A 17774-nucleotide genomic window follows, 5' to 3' on the forward strand; every position below is an offset into this window, starting at 1 on the left:
CAAGTCTCTATTTTCTGCTTTCATTTGCCTTAAAAGCCTGCGGCTAAAGTAAATAACTTAATGTAGTTTGGCAGAGCATTAACTGACAATGATATGAACCAATTTTGTTGGTTTGCAAAGAAATTTAACAACAATCACTACTTAACTCTAATCTTTTATCACATACATCTTTAGACTTGCTGCCACTAAAAACACACAGACAACAAACATGCCATTGATTAAAATAGTAAAACACTGCATTTGGAAGTGATGGTTGCTGTTTGAAGTGAGGAGAGTCTGTCTGAACATGCTGCTGTGGAGAACTAAATATAGATTTTCACTTTCCTTCTGTGTTTTTCTAGCCGCACACTGCATACACTGGTCAGATACAGCTTTAACACTAGCTTGTTGTTTTAATCAGCATGGGAAACATTTGATGCTGGCCATGATCAGCAGATGTTGTTGTGTATGGAGATGTGCAGCTGCAGACTGGTTAGTGAGCCCATGTGGATCCCTGTTTACTACAACATTAACACCACCGGGTAGATTTAATGTTATGGCTGACTGGTGTAAGCTTGTGGTAAATGGAGTAAAGAATTTGCTGGAGTTTTGCCTGTTTCACACTTAAACAGTGCTCATTGCAATTAGTGCACAAAGTAGATATTAGTATTTTTATGACCCTTTCACCAACTCGACAACACATCACTTTCTAATCCAATAACATCCAATAATATACCATCTCCACGAATCTGGCTCGTGTCTTTCTGGACCTCTTTTACAATCACATTTGTGTGTTTGTGTGTCTACCTGGGGATTATCATAGAAGAGCACATCTGGAACCTTCATTTTCTCATTAGGGTGGTAGATGGGAGCAGACACGCTGCCAATGGTGAGCACACCGTCTGTTACGGTACCTGAAGAAACACAGAGCAGACAGTAATTTAGCCTTCTACTGACCAAATTCATTGGACCTTCGTCAACACCAGCTACTGTAGTTTCTATGTTCAGGCTTTAGCTGTTCAGCCTCTGCCCATGAGTTAACTCTAGTTTGTCATATACACTCATTACTAAGTTGAAACGGAGATAATTCTACTGTGTGGTTATTACTCATAGTGCCTGGTGGAGTCCTACTGCTTAAATTTGAGATTTTATTTTTATTTTCTTTCTTTCTGTACATTTTAGACATTTACATTTAGTCATTTAACAGATGCTTTTATCCAAACCGACTTACAAGTGAGGTACAAGGCAGCAAAAATCTAAGTCAAGACAAAACACTAAGCTGTATTTCCATGTACTCAGAAGTGGGAAATTAATAATGGGATCACAAATTATTTATATGTGAAAGGTCTTTACACATCAGAAACAATGTGAACAAACTAAACGAAAAAGCAAGTTTTTGGAGGCAAATTAAACGCATTTACATAAAATGTGACATGGACAAGTGAGCAGATTCCAAAAAAGTCACATAAAGCGATATTGCTGATACTGCTTAAGAGAAGAAAATGGGTGCATCAAATAGGGGAGAACGTAGAGAATTCCTCCCCAAACCTGATGTAAATCAAACATCCAAGCCTTTCAACTTGTGTCAGGAACTAAACCAAGCCTGTGTTTATCACCAGCACAAACACGAACACCATCAGTTCAGAAAGGAGAATCTGTCAGATGTTACACCAAAATGGAAAAAACACGGAGCCAGAAAGATTTGTAACCATCTTTTAGTAAAGTGGTAAAAAGTGGTAAAACTTTTTTACAACTAACACTAATCCTCAAGTGACAGAAGCACGCTCACCTGTTTGCATGACAAACCGAGTCACTGAGAGACATGGGTTTTGGCTTTGAGTTTTTTAGAAATATAAATACAAATCAGAGCTATTTTTGCAGTTTCCACTTACTCCTGCAATTACTGCAATTTCATCCCAGAAATGCTTAAAACATCATAACCTGGAATAGCAACTTTCCTTTTCAGAAAAGCTTCTATAAATATATACATTGAAGGCAGCAACAACTGTGGTCTGTGAAACCCTGGTGGAAGTGACTAAAATAACCAGATTGTTTTAAAGATACATGAATGTGTTTGGATGCTAACTGACTAACACACCATCCTGAAAGCAAACGTAGGAAATGTTCAGACTGTCACAGCTGGACTCATTCAGTGGTTAAGGACAAACTCGGATATTTAGCTTGGTGCTTGGAGCTTACAGGTAGAATCACGTATGTGTTCAGCAGGTTCCGGTGGGTCCTGTATATGACAGTTGGTGAGGTTTTTCTGAAGAGAGGCACGAGCCAGGCTGGGCAGGAACCTACAACACACAGGCACACATTGAATCCCCAGTGCACATGATTGTAGGAATCTGTGTGTGTGTTTGGGTTTGGGTTTACCTGGACAGACAAGCTTTATTGACAGCGTGAGCGATGCTCTCATTGGGGTACTGTGAGAGCCGGCGGAAGATCCTCAACAGCTGTCTGGTGGAGAGGGAAGAGGCCAGAGACTGGGCCTGCGAGCACACACACCAAACACAAACAAATGATTTCTGTCACGCTCAGATTAAAGACCTGCTCAGAGTGTGTGTGTGCACGCAAAAACTTACAGTGGGGTCGTTCGTTTTGCGCAGGTTGTGTGTGAGGTGCAGCAGCTGCTCTGCTGCTTCCTTTGGGACATTAGGAGTCTGAAAAGTGAGAGAAAGACAGAGAAGAGGTCAAGTGAGGATGATGTCAAGCTATAAAAAAGGAGTCTCGATCTAGAGTAGCTTTTTGCCAGTTGAGACACACATCAGTGGATTTTTCTTTTCTCCATTCCCAGGAAGTACAGTTCAGGAATCTTTGCTCATTTCCACAAAGGGGCCACAGACCTGGTTATTGAGCAAATTTTCCCACTGATGTATTAAAAGCATGAACCCTTTAACATCAACATATGCACGTCATGAACACGATGGATTTAAAAGCTGTTTGTACTCCATGCACATCATTCACGGCTACAATCTCTTCGGTTGCTCTGCGACAGAACTGCATGTTCAGCCTCAATAGTTCCTGGATTTTTGAAAAGTAGAACCTCCACCTTTTGGGGGAAGAGGTACAGCCTGGAACTAAGTTCACACACTGGTTACTCAGGTAAAAAAGGCAGGTTTCAGCGAAGTTCCTCAAAAGGTTCCTGGTCACTGAGGATAGTTCCTGTGGTGGAAATTGGCCTACTATGGTGCAGTGCTATAACTGCAGCACCATGACCTCCATTGTCCGAAGTGATTGGTACACTTGTACGAACAGAGTTTGTTCAAAAGTAGAAGAGAGGATTTATTGCAGGCTCACTTTGTTCTAACTGGAAACAACTGTAGGCACAGATGTTGCACATCTGATGTCCCTGCAAAGCTTTTAATCCAACTCAAAACTTCAAATAAGGGTTCACAATTTCTCATTGCATTTCAAATGACAGGTAACAAAAGGAATTTCTATTAAAATGCAAATTAAATTAGGACGACATAACCTCCTTAAGACTCCGAGTAACAACACATAACCAATGTGTTAATGCTGGAGGAGTTAACTAATCATGTTAGTTATGTAATGGCAACGTTTCCTCAACCACTGTCTGTATCTCCCTCCCTTTGCTTTTCCACCTAAGTCAGCACCACAGCAAAATGACCAACAGGCAAATAAAACTTTATTTGAGCCAGATTAAAGCCAAAACCGATAGCAGAGCGTGTTTCTGCTAATAGATCATCTGTACACTCGAGACCGTCTTATGCGTCACGTGCACAACATCATGAAACACAACAAGTCAGTGAATGGCCAAACAAGGTCTGTGCTTCACTTACAGTATCACTGCCAAGTCACAATTTATTTGGAAAAACTGTCCTGCTGCTGAGCTGTTCAAAAGGTCAAGAATGAGCTGCCGCATCCTGGGCTAAGCCTTGTTTACTGGCTCCATTTGTTTTCTATCAAGTCTTAACTCACTCGCAGAAACTCCCGATTGGTGTAGTTTCTCCTCCAATAACCTCTGTACATCAAATGTCCAAGGTAGAGCCGTGTTTCAGATCTGGAAGCTCTCGTGACTCTCACACAACAATTTGCAGCTGTTCACAAGCTTTGATGAAAATGATAAAATTACAGAAACAGCAGGAAGGGAAATAACAGATGAGACCACTGGGAGCTGCTGATCAGACCACAGACACATTTAACAGCCTCGCCCTCTTGGGTTTCCGTTGGCTTGTAGATGAAATGCTGCTATGTCCAACCATAAGGTCTGCAAATCAAATTTGTAGGACTCATACTGAAGACAAAGGTTTGTTATCCAGATTAATTTAACGTGCCCTGCTGAGTTTTGACCACTGGTGACACAATACACTTCCTGTTCCACTGAACCACAGGTGATGACAAATACAGCAATCGACCATCAAAAACAGTGAGGACAACGCCCAACAAGTGTGTGTGACAAGTCAGTGTGACGATCTATGGTGAGACAGAATCAGGGGGCATAATATGTACAATTTAGATACTCAACTCACAACAGTGCTAAATCTCCATTAGATACTTCGGTTACTCTTTAATACGACCTGACCACAAAGCTTATTTATGGGGCACGTGTAGAACAAATCTGGACTAGACTTGTACATTTGTGTAGTTCAATTTTGAAATGTTTTATTTTATTTTATAAAATCAAAGTATTTCAAATACTTTGATTTTTACTAGTAGCTCAGTCGGATTGATGAGCAAAGAAATAATTCTGTTAGCGGAACACTTGATACTTGTTGTATGTTTTAGAGCATGAACTTAGTACTTCAACTTTTGTAAAGAGTTTAATGTAGCATTTCTACTTTCAGTGGACTTGTTAACTAGAGTACGGAGTTTGTGTACTTCTGAGAGCATGCGTTAGGACAGGTGTGTGCATGGTGCTGGCTCACCAGTCCCTGTATGAGGTCCATCTCCTCTGCTTTAGCCAGAGGGGCGACCCTGTGGTAGAGGAACATTGTGAGCAGCTCAGGGCCCAACCACTGCTGACCTCTGCTGCTGCTGCTGCTGCTGCTGTTCGGACTGGCACCCACAATCGGCGGCTCTGCCAGGGCCAGCACCCTGAACGATGGGTGGATGGGGAAGATTGACCTGAAAGAGAGCGGAGAACAGCAAGAGATGCATGTGGTTGAACATCTATTCATCCATGTTTAAGCAGCTGTGAAGAGCATGGTGTTTGTTACTGTGTGTGGGTGTGTGTGTGTGTGTCCCACCCAATCTACGTCAGGGACAGAGCATGACTTTTGACAGCTGGCTATGTAATCTTCTAATTCAAGAGGACGGCAGAGTCCATTTCTATCATCCTGCAGAGACACCCACACTGCAGTGGGATATATTTACTCTAATGTGGGTGGAAGTGGGCACCAGCCATCAGCAGCCATCACTAGATCACAGTGTGGGAAGAAATCTTGTACATGAAGATATCAAAAGGCTGTAATTACCGCGCACTGTCCACCCAAAATGTGGCATATGATCAAATCGGGTTTGGCTTTATCTCTTGTTCGTACCCGGTCTGACTCTCTCTACTCATTTGGTCTTATAGCGTAATAAGAGAAATATACTGAATTTAAAAATTCACAACATACAATAAATTTGCCATCGTCAATTAAAATCTGTTAGGTAGCAAGCAATCCAGCAATTTCACTGTGAGTCTGAAGTCAGGTGCTCCAGCACATAGTTTTTAACTGTTGCTACAGGAAATGCACACTAACTACCAGGGAGGCAGAGACATGAGCCATAAAGTTTTAATCTACAGCCTCGTATAAAACTGGGCAGCATGTGTCTTGTTGCCGCTGCAGGACACTCAGAGACCACACTGAAAATGTCTTACATTTTCATATAAACAGAGGAAATGTTTTAGATCCACAACCATTTCCAGGTCAGAAGGGAAACTGAGCGTTAATCCCTTTCCGTCGACCTATCAGCTCATCGGAGGCTCGTTGCCATATAACAACCTGCAGTCACCTGTTCGAAAGTTAACAGTAGGATATTTGTGATCAAGCAATGACAAAGCAGCAATGACGATGGGAAACGTGGCATCAGAGCAGAGGTACAGTGTCAGACTCATCTGCTTTATGCAAACATTGGTCAGGCACCAAAAGTGACGTCACCATCACAAGATCAATCCATTTGCTCGCTGAGAGAAAGGTAAACTTGATCACAGGCTACATAAAGATGCAATTAGCAGAAGAACTATAAAAGATGGTGGTCCAGCAGTGGTTTGTGGTCTTAGACCATGAAAAGTGGTCTCTAAAAGCCCAGCAAGCATTTGGCTTGATTCCCCAAACTGAAAGGTGAACAATTAATACAATCCAAGTGTTTACGCACTTTGTCATACATATAAACATGTTCTGTTGCCTAGCAACATGCTGGCTTTGTGTCATCCATATCTGAGTTTGCTACCCAAAAACCTTAAATGTTGAAGTGAATATTGAAAGACAAACTAAACCCTGCACTGTAATTGACAGTAAAATCCTGGAACACATAAACACACACACACACACACACACACACACACACACACACACACACCGAAACACACAAATGTTTTGTCTGAGCCACAGGAGCAAAAGAAGAGGAAGCGGTTTTATTTCAGCCCAGATGCCGCACCACAAAACTCCTTCCTGGCAGCTTAGGTAGGTTTTTAGGACACACACAAAAAAATGTGCACACACACACACACACACACACACACCCTCCCACACACACACACCAACAATCGTCATTTATATACACAGTATTTTTATGCAAAGCCGTAGAAACTGTATTTCAGAGTGCTTCCTAGTTTGACACTTGACATTGCTCTGGTGTCTAACAAGGCGTTCTACTCACAAACCTACATCCCATTTTGAACAATTCCCAACACAGCACACCTAAGCACTGTTCTAACTTTGGGCTATTTTCAGTCTGAACACCTTGTCTCCCCCCCCCCCCCCCCCCCTTCATGCAGGGAGCTCAGCACAATAAGGATAATATAAATACTGACCTAGAAGGAAGACACACACACACACACACACACACACACACACACACACACACACACACACACACACACACATAGTATCTCAGGGTCAGCAGTTAGATTCCCATCTCTTGCTGGGGCTAGCTCCTTGTATGGCAGCTCTGCCGTCATTGGTGTGTTTGAGTTGGTGACTGTAAAGCTAATTGTCCGGCAAGGTAGTAAAGCAGACAAACGTTATACAATTACTTTTCCTTCGAAGGCTTAATTTGCTTCTTATTTGGGGAATTGCCAAAGTGCATGAGATGAGTTTGCGGTATGTGAATGTGAATCTTCTTTCCTGTTGCGACAGTGACGCTGAAGGTGGCTATTGTTCATACGTGTGTCGTGCTGCCACGTTTGCTGCTGTACACGCCTTCCCTCTGACCTGTGTGTTTGTTTGTACCTCTCTTGAAGCTGCTGGTCATTGAATTGGAGCTGTTCCTTTAGCGCCTGATATCTGTCCCACTTCAGCAGCTTGGTGCCATCATACAGATCCAGGTCCCTGTCATGGAGCAACCTGGGGGACACAGCACAGCAGTGAGGACATTTCGCGGGTCCTAACGAGTTTGAAGGGCCATTGGAGGGTTAAGACATGACTTTAGAAGTAGATTTAGATACAATATATAATTCAATAATTAGCATTTATTTATTTTGTAAAAATATAAACCTGAGAAACACATTTTTAAAGAAACTATCAATTCAGTTCAACTTTATTTATATAGCGCCAATTCACAACAAAGTCACCTGAGATTTTCAGTAACTTTCCTCAAGAAAATTAAACTAAACAGAAACTGACTGGTCATCTCTTTTTTAGGGATGTACATAACGAGGGAGCTGCACACAGATATGTGAGGATATGTGGTCACATTCACACGTGTAAATATTTATTTAATTGCTGCTTTTTGCCCTTGTATAATTGCTTTTAAGATTAAAACGAGCAGCAACTGAAAGAAAGTCATGCATTTTTAAGAAGCTGAAGTACCTTGAAAGCACAGCCAGGGTTCCCAGGTTGACCCTGTGTACACCATCAAGAAGCAGCAGTTTGCCCTCAATAGCAGCGTTGACCAGTGGAGACGGCCTCCATGCTGTGTCTCCGTTAGGGAGGGTGTACCTCTGCTGAAGAAGGTCCCTGGCCGTCATGTCCTACAGGTCAAAAGAATAAGAGAAAGACATGTTAAACCCAAAGTCCATGTAAGTGTGAAACTGAAGAAAGCAAGATGTGATCTTCTTGCAGTCACGTGCTTCTGAAGATTTTCAGTCTTTCTCCTTTAACTCTGTCCCCACATAATCTGACTCTGCTGCTAAATTTAATGTCTCAACTCTGTGAATTTGAAGAACGCGGCTGTCGTATTCATTATCACGCTACCGTATCATGGCGGAGGAGGGAAGACGAGTGGAGCTGCACAATTTGCTCCAGGCAGAGGATTACTGCACTAACTAGAAGACATTTTTGCATTAAGTCAAAAGAGACCCTGGACTTTCCATTTGTTGCTAGACTGAACCTGCAGACATGGCCGATTTAAGACAAGCGCTTAATGGGCAGCTTTCTTTACACACAATAGTGAGGTGAAACAGGAAAAAGCTGCTCAGTGTCTCCACATCATGACACAGTACCTGCCTGCTTCACATGTGAGCAGCCTCTGTTTCACCTGCCAAATTGCACAGGATCAGGAACGTAAAATGTGCTTTAGATGCCAGATATCTATGCCAACACCACCTAAAGCCAAGAAAAGTAGGATTTCTACTAGATTCACCTTAAAAAGGATCCTCCTCTTGGTGTATTACCAGGAGACAATTTGAATGTATAGTGTCTGCTTGTGACAAGCTGTGTAGTTCCTGAGCACCAAGTCACAAGAGAGAAATGAACCCCGTGGTTGTTTAAACGGACCCTCAGTGAAAGATCTGCCCGTTATTCTTTCTGCTGTCACGCATCGTGGGGTGGGGGTGGGGGAGAGTATCTCTGCAAGGGACAGATTCGTACCCCTCCTCTTCCGCCTCCATCTAACCCCAGCATCGGCATCCTCTTCTCTCACACCAACTAACTTCTCCCTAATTGTTTTATTACTATTTCTTCGTGGGTATTTGAAGCTGAAAATGGAACTTTTTTTATTCTTTCACATCACATAGTATTTTATTCACGTCATGTTCTTGCACTGAACAGAACATCATCTCTTAACTGAGGCCTCCATTTTGACACTTGAAAACTGTTTGGACCCATCCCTGCATACACACAGCAGGTGTGAGCGTGTGGCCGTTTCCTGAATTGTTTTGAAATGTACGTATGTCTTTGTTAAGAAGCCACATTCTCCATCACGTCTCAGATAAGGTTTTTGTGCAACATATTTGTGATATACATGACAGAAACATGTGTGATGCCGTCTTTTTAGTCCCCTTTGTTCACTTAATAAAAGGAAACCGTTAATCAGCAAAGTCCTGATTTCGGTTCTTCACAAAGCCCTGGGGGTGTAGGGGTGTTACTATTTCGTGTCTTCCCATTGCAGGGAATATTTATTAATATATTTATACTCAGTTTTAGCCTTACATGTCACTGCGGCTTCCAAAAGTGCTATTTTCAGAGCTGAGCAGATTAATTGCCCGGCGAAGGATTCCACAATTCCCGCAGCACAAGTCACCCCTGACCCCAGCCAGCTAAGAATAGCTGCAGCATGATGCATTACTATACGAGGCTTCCTGCACCTTCGTCACCCAGTTGACAAGTTTCCAAAGCATCAGACACATTAAAATACACACAGAGTAGTAGCATGTATCAAGAAGGGCAAACAACTGTGTGGATCCAGGTATCTTGAGTAGAAACTTCTGGTAAAAAAAAAAAGATCAGATTTTCTTCTGATGAAACAGTTTCTATTTTAGAAGGTCGTCTTTTATAAAAATATCCTTTTCCATTGTGTTCCTCCTCCCTCCTCACTCCTCACTGCCAGAAAAAAAAAAAAAAAAACCTCCTTCCTGACATTGCAGGTCTCTGCTAGTGACAAACACTTATCGAGTGACACAGTTACAACAGCTGCTTTATGGCTGTATGCAACTTTTTCAGGGCTTGTGTGGTTATTTGTATCATTTTTATGCAACATGTTGCCATGACCAGCAACTAATTGTTATTGCTCTTTCAGCCCTTCTTCTTTAGATACAGTAGATGCAAAACACGTTGTAAAAGTACTTTATGGACTGTGTGGACAGAATGGTTTCAATTATTCCAGGGGTTTGACAGTAATAAAAATCACTGTAGTGTTTACTCTCCATCGCATTATGTTCTCTATTTGAATACATAATAACAGGCACATTGCTCCGGATTTTGATCTTTCCAAGAGAAGTTTTCATTTACCTGATAGAGCATGACTGGCTCTATGCTGTAGCCCAGCATCTCAGCAAACTCTTTGGCAATCACTGACTTGCCACAACCCTAAAAAATATGAAACATATTGTCATAGAGATCACATTCACCATGCGTATGCTATGGGCGTGTAGCACTCTGTGTAAGCTACCTTTGCTCCAATAAGACACATGTCCTTAACCATGTGTGACTGCATCATCTCGGCCATCAGCTGGGAGTGACTTGGCGTGCTGATGAAGTTGGGGCTTGTGTTGGGTGGACGCAGCTCCTTGGTGCCTGCAGGGACCTAAAGTTTGGCGGGGACGAGATTTGAGTCACGACGGAGAAACTAACAGCTTTGTTATCGTTTAAAAGCAGTGCGAAATATCCCCTTTATTACAGTGTGATTCACAGACATATACTGCGACACGTAAAGAAAATACCACGTCAGGGGTTAATGAGCGGGATTTCATTTGTTTGGCTTGACGAGCAGCTCCACTATTCTTAGACATCCGGGACAACTCTGTTCCTTCAAACCCCACACAGTGACTCATTTGCTGTCAGTTTTCCATCCAAGGAGAAGAAATAAAGACTGATAAATATGTCCCTTTCAGAGGCTTGATAACGCCGACTAAAAAATATCTGCATTTGAGAAGATGATCAAGCTACCAGTTAGGGTGCATCTGCCTCTCACGGGACAGCAGAATTCTCTGTGAAATGAGTAAGTGACTGTCAGAAGCATGAATGGTGACTGATAATATATAAAACCACAATGTAACTATGCACAAGACTCTTGTCTTTATGTCGTACTGTGATTTATTTCTTTGAGTCGTCTGTTTGACATAACAGAAAAAACACATCATAGTTTAATGGTTCACTGTTCAGCGTCTGGTCTTTTTTTTGGTGCGAGTTGAGGTTTTTATCACTCAGTGCCTGCTTTGCTTCTCTCAAGCAGAAAACACTGCTCATTGCATGCGAGTGATACATTGGTTTCACGATATGCCACTGATCTGCAGGTGATGAGATCATGCCAAGAAATACAGTATGACAGTGTAACTGCTGGGCATACAGGGCTTTGCTACACCTTCCACTGGAAGCATGAATGTAGCCTAATGTGCTTGTAGCCCTAGTCCACGATCATGTGAAGCCGCCATTCACCCAGAGGAGACGCCGCAGTTCAATCTGCTATACTGGTACCTGAACAGTGATGGCTTTGGCACCAACACGTATTGTGACGTCAGCAATGCCTTCAGCGGCATCCTTTGCTTTAGACACACTCAAAACGGCGCTGGGTGCTGGCTGATGACGTCCATCTAGAAGTTCAAATCTCTATGCAAACAGTGAAAAGAACGAATGTCTTGAACCACAGCAGAAAAGCATGGCACTTATGAACATTACGAGCCGTGGTGCACAGGTTGACTCACACTGAGAACACCCTCCACTGCATTGCACCCATCCTTGCCTAAGATGCTCTTGTAGGGGTAAAGTCTCTGGACAAGCTGCTGGGAGGACAGCATGGGGAACGAGTTCTGCGGCAACATACAAAAAACAACCACTGGACCAGTTAGAGGGCTTTTTCATTCCTCTGCAATCTTGAGCTTTCATTTGGTTTCTACAATCATTAAAATCTAATACAATCATCTATTAGGAACAGTAAAGCAGATTTACAGTGCAAGGATTCTCACCAGCACGTGAAGGGCGGGAAGCAGGTTGTCTACAGGGAAATCAGGAAGACCCAGGGTGGATGATTCCTGGGAGCACAGTGTAGTGGCTAATGACAGCAGCTGGGACACCCTGACAAACAGGACACACAAATGCTCAGAAGACACCTGTGTCATGTAGAAAAGGCCTAAGACTCAGTAACTTCTACTTCTGTGTACAGTACCTTTCTGCAGCAATGTTCGTTCCTGCCGTGTACAGCAGCTCCAACTGGTCCTGAGGAGAAAGTGAGAATAGTTAGCAGCACCTTTAGCTAATAAAAGCTTTTGTCTAATGAAACATCAGGCACATGGACACGTAGAGGCAACAAGTGTAGTGTTTTCAAAGCTTCCACAGCTTTTTCGCAGTCAGCTTTAATAAAAAGCCAGTTTCACTCAAAATTACAATGAACGCAAAATTCAGCATTTCTTCTACAGTAAGGTTCCTGTTTCAGCGGCTGCAGTGTGGGTGTGTGTCATAGTTCAGGGTAATGCAAACAGGATCACTGGGGTGAACTAGCTTAGATGAACCCGCTTTCCTCATTACTGAGTCATTTGGATGGTGGGAGATTTTTGGTAACGGATTTGTGCAAATTCCTGGACTGACCTTAAATGGTAGGTAGTAGATATCTCTGGCCTGGAAGCGAGAGCGGAGAGGAGGATCCAGCATATTGCCCTTGTACTTGGGAACGGGAAGACCAAGAGCAATGACCCGAAAGTCCTCGCTTACACGGACAATGTTCCAGCTGTCCAGCTCCTCTTTAGTGTGCTCCTGTAATGCACCAAGGTGTTGACAACTCTGATTCTTGATACTCTCTACAGTAAGTCCCTGTCATTTTACACATTTTATATTAAAAGCTATTTTGATGCAAAAAGCTGCAGGTTCACAGAGCCATGTAACAAGTACAGACTCTGAATGAGAGAGTATTTGCGGGAAGAGCAGCTTTTCCATCTAAACCCAAGAAGTCTGTAGGAGAAGTGTAAAAACCCAATGCTTAGGTGTGAAGAGTTGGACAGATATAGCTCTGAAAACAACAGCCATGACTATGTGAAATAATTACTTTAAATGTAAGCACGATTATTCAGAGGCTATTACCCCCAGCTCCTCATCTTCTTTAAAAATGTGATGCACTGACCTGCAGCAGCTTGTCGTAACGCTCAGCGGACATGAGGAAGCGTCCGTCCTCCAGCTGCATCTCCCTGTTCTCCAGCAGGTTGTTAAGGACAGGCAAAACGTTTCTCTCTGCCTTCTCCAGGCCCTCAAGCACCAGGACCCGACCTTGTGTTGCTGCCCTTACAGCACACTGGAGACAAACAAACACGTCAGTGAAGTCAATCAATACTCAAGGATTGATTAGTTAATGGTACTTAGAGGATACAAGTATGGATTAGTAACACAAGAAAGAATTTTGGTATCAGGATGTGGTGACTAATGTGGAGGCTAAACACTGGCCAATGAAATCAGTTCAACCTCAGGTCAAACTTGTTGCTCTGTTGTCCTGGACAACCTTTCACCCTGTGTCAACACATCTAAAAGCATTTATACAAAAAATCCCTCTAACTGTGCTTAACTTCTTATTGTCCATCCCTTAATGACAATATGAGCTGGCCATAAAGCTTTTCCTGAGGATGTCCTCAGCTCACCGTGACCAGAACATCCTCCAAGTTTCGAAACAGTCTCAGCTGTTTTATAAAGGCCTATTTTTTTTTTTTTTTTACCACTAAGTGTGGGATCAACCTTAGCTGTACTTGGTTTGTGTGTATGTGTGTGTGTGCAGACGCACATTTCTGCAGAAGTCTAAAAGCTCATTTGACGTCAAGAGGCAGGAAACTTTAGCTGTCTGGGTGGACCGCAGAGCGAGCGGCCATGTAATTAGGTTAACATGCAAAGACGTGGCAGGTTGTGTGGGAAGCAGAGCCATAAAACTGTAGTGAGGACCAGATGCTCTATATTTAACTTTTGAGCCATTTTCAGTACCAACGCTGTAATCAGATAATTGTTAGAACTGTTGAGAGATGCAGGATGGTGAAAGAGGGCGCGCAGGCAGAGTTCGCGCTCGGTCTGACACCAACTTTGCATTAAAAATGCCTCTTGAGGACAGAAGGAAGAGAAGTTATTGAACAATCCATCAGAGGAGGTGACTGGTGAAAAACACTGCTGTAAACACATTGGTTTATAAAAGTATTTCCAGGTGTGAATGAGAAAAAATTGATTATATGGATATAACTATTATACTTAAACTTACTGCTGTCAACACATTCTGATCTATTCGGTTTGCAAAGGTAACTTTTTAATTTGTATGTGAAGGTTTTATGTCATTGGGACAGTGGGCTGTGAAGCAATTTGTAGTGGTCCAACCAAAGTATTGCAACTTCCACATTATTCATGAGCACACTGGCCCCAAAAAGCAAAAACACAAAAGTGGGTAACTTTTGTAGCTGAAATCCAGAGGAATGAGGATATTTTCAGACTGTGCTTTAGTGAGAAACTTTTCGAAGAAAAAGTGGGAACCATGCTTTGATCCGTTCTCATAATACATCCAGAGTGGTGAGGGGTGTCTCCCGGCCGACATTCAGTAATCAGAATCATAACCATCCTACGTTACTATAATTGAAATTGTGACAAGACTTAAATACCCCAGAGATAAACTGAACTGACTCTTGTCACTGTTGCTTGCTGGGAAATGGGGACAGATAAATTAGCTTGCACACCTTTTCATTTGAGGCGTTGTTTTTTTTTATTCGTTTGGTGACCTTATTGTAAAAGCAACAGCACATTTTGAAACAGTGCCACGTTTTCAAGAGCCATCTTTTCCTCTTTTCATGGTTAAGAAGATGCAAAGCATAAAATTCGAACAGGTGTAGTTATATCATTTTACAACAGAATCATCAAGCATATTAGGAAAAAATGCAGTGCTGACATGCATTGTTTTTAATTCTTTCTTATTTCACATTCTTCACAGGGTTGTGGTTCCTTGTTTTGGTGATCGGTTGCCATTTATTTGACTGCTTGTAAATTCAACGAATTTACGTAAATTAAAAATAACTGGCTGCTTTACTTGACTGGCTACACATTCGGGGCTTAGTGGAGGAGGAGCTTTTATAACTGTAACAACATTATTCACAGTGTGGGTTTGAGGTGACCGGCCATGTGACTCTATCCTTCACACAAGCATGGGGAGGGAACGAGTAAGCAGAGGGACCGACAGGTTCAGTCTGAATATAGGGCTCCAAATCAGCACAGGGCCTTGAGGAATACTTGGATGTTCCAGTTAGCACACAAAAACATACTGCTATGACACCAAACTATTCTCAAAGTGAAAAACTTGCTTATTTGCTCTTCCCTCACATCCTGTAATGTGCACATATACTCACTTATTGCACCCAGATATGCTTATTAATGCAGTCAAATAAAATGTAACAGCAAGTTTAATTCATCACTTTAAAAACCAGCACACACACACACACACAGACACACACAGAGTGCAATCTCTTCACACCTTATAGTACCATCCATACTGCTGTGTCTTTTCATGAGCCGTTTCCATGGAAACAGTCACCTGTTTTTGTTTTGATGAGAAAGTGGGCGGCAAATGAGCTGCAGGGAGTTACAGGGCTTGGCTGGCTTTCCTTGTTGCCAGAACCAGAAAAAGCAGCAGAAACAGAATTACTTTCCATGTTCCTGAGCGATTTGTGAGTTTCAGACAATGAAGTCTTGTGATTGTGAGAGTTTTTCTGTTCAGGGTCACCGGGGCTGGAGCTTATCCCAGCTGTCATTGGGTGAGAGGTGGGGAACAACCTTGACAGGTCACCTGTCAATCTCAGGGCCAACCCAGGGAGACATTAAAATATATTCTGTAACACATTTCTATAAAATAAATATATATTTGAAATTAGTTACATACTATACATACTTTAAGTACAATACCTTAGTAAATGCACTTAGTTCTTCTTTTTATATGGCAGCTGATGCTCTCTAGTTTAACTATTGAAATACGGACACCGTTGTGTACACACTTCTGAGACAGTGCTCAACTATGAGGTCAAGTTCATCACGAATGTGCCGTCACATGGAAAACACACCTGCAGCTTATTACATTAAGAACTAGTCAGCTGTGGCACCTTGGTGTCTTGTAGGTTGGGGCTAACTGCACTCTCTCCTCATTTGCTGATGTCTCTTTAGCATCACTGTCTGATTTATGCACAGTGAGCTGTGGAGCTAGCAGCCAGTACTGTTGTCACATTTGTTTAGTGACACACCTAATCAAACTTTACCGTCTTATTATTAAGAGGGTTAAAATAATAATGGTTTTCCAGATCCTGTAACTGCCCTAGTGTTTCATATTACAAAGTGAATTTGTTAGATAGTTACTCACTCAGACACAAAAGTGTTATTTATGAATTAGACTGTACTGTATATAGAATTAAAATGCACTGAAAAAAAGTGTAAACTGTGTGTGTATTTTCTTTTGAGATAAAAATCTGATCACAGGAAAAAGAAAAACATTTACTTTTGTGATATTTGTGACTGTGTCCTTACTTAGGGGCCGACAAGTGCATAGATTTAGGTTCAAAGTGTAGACTTTCTTTAAATCGAGAACAGCTTTAATTGAAATATTGGATGAATCAGTTTACAGATAAGCCGTCACACACACACACACACACACACACACACACACACACAGACAACCATTCACACTCACATTCACACCTACAGGCAATTTAGAGTCACAAATTAATCTAACACACATGCTTTTGGACTGTGGGAGGAAACCCACACAGGTATGGGGAGAACATGCAAACTCCACACAGAAGGACCACGCTCGGCCGGGGACACAAATCTGCAACCTTCTAGCTGAGGCACTAGCGCTAACCAATCCGCCAGTTAAGTGTCAAAGTCATGAGTCAAAAAAGACTTCAGAGTTAATACAGAGGGTTTACAATAAGATGTAAACCATTGGTCCAACGCAACAATGGCATCCGCAGAATAGAGTTTCCCTAAATCCATGTAAAAAAACTGTTGGTGCTTTAGAACATCCTGCTATGGACAGATGAGACCAAGTTCAACTTGCAAAAGAAAAACCAGCCTTCAGTCTGTCAGTGACTGTAAAAGATGTGGAACCGAGCATTAAATCTAACAATTTAATTTATGTTTACGTAAGTTTGTTAGGATGTTTTTGACAGTGTGGGCCACGAGATACAATTTATGATTATTTTCTACATGTATATAAAACTGTAGTGTCACAAAGTTTTCCGTAACGCTTTCAGTAAGTTATGGAACCCCAGTCACTCATTTTAGTAAAATAAAAATAAAAAATCATCATGAAACTATCAAATTAGAAATAATTGATAGTGCCAAACAAAACTGCACTGGCACAGGAACAGGCCCCAACTGAGGTGAAGTGCAAATCTTGCAGCACTTCTCAAGCACAAGCGATGCATCCACTGAAGACTCTGCATGTACAAGACGTACAAAGTCAGACACAATGTTGCATGTGTTCAATATTAGTTTAAGCTCCAAATTTTGGGGCTTAGATGAAGATCAGATTTGAAGATCACATTTTATGACCAATTACTACAGAAAAATAAGGTGCTTCCAAAATGGTTCACATTGTTTTTCTTGCCACTGTACATTTACAGTACATCCAATAATCATTCACCAAATCCACGATTAGCCTCAGCGTCGTCTTTCATTGACACCACAAAACAGTTTTCTTTCATCTAAAAAGCATCGCTTTAGTACATTAGTCATTCTCAGCCGCAGAAACAC

General features: G+C 42.0%; 1 protein-coding gene across 2 annotated transcripts in view; it reads right to left on the reverse strand.

Moving 5' to 3' along the window:
* The window catches only part of vwa8 (von Willebrand factor A domain containing 8), a 57513-nt gene that overhangs the window by 35162 nt on the left and 4577 nt on the right, over positions 1-17774 (reverse strand). For both annotated transcript variants that reach the window (XM_067515615.1, XM_067515614.1), the window contains exons 5-19: positions 13141-13308; positions 12612-12776; positions 12193-12242; positions 11993-12101; positions 11732-11836; positions 11505-11636; positions 10480-10614; positions 10320-10397; positions 7962-8122; positions 7383-7496; positions 4872-5070; positions 2568-2645; positions 2359-2474; positions 2179-2279; positions 787-893 (exon numbers count right to left, since the gene is read on the reverse strand). In XM_067515615.1, coding sequence (XP_067371716.1) covers positions 787-893; positions 2179-2279; positions 2359-2474; positions 2568-2645; positions 4872-5070; positions 7383-7496; positions 7962-8122; positions 10320-10397; positions 10480-10614; positions 11505-11636; positions 11732-11836; positions 11993-12101; positions 12193-12242; positions 12612-12776; positions 13141-13308 — 1818 coding nt within the window. The remainder of the gene's footprint in view (positions 1-786; positions 894-2178; positions 2280-2358; positions 2475-2567; positions 2646-4871; positions 5071-7382; positions 7497-7961; positions 8123-10319; positions 10398-10479; positions 10615-11504; positions 11637-11731; positions 11837-11992; positions 12102-12192; positions 12243-12611; positions 12777-13140; positions 13309-17774) is intronic.

The sequence above is a fragment of the Channa argus genome, chromosome 9 (assembly GCF_033026475.1).
Source record: "Channa argus isolate prfri chromosome 9, Channa argus male v1.0, whole genome shotgun sequence".
NCBI lineage: Eukaryota > Metazoa > Chordata > Actinopteri > Anabantiformes > Channidae > Channa > Channa argus.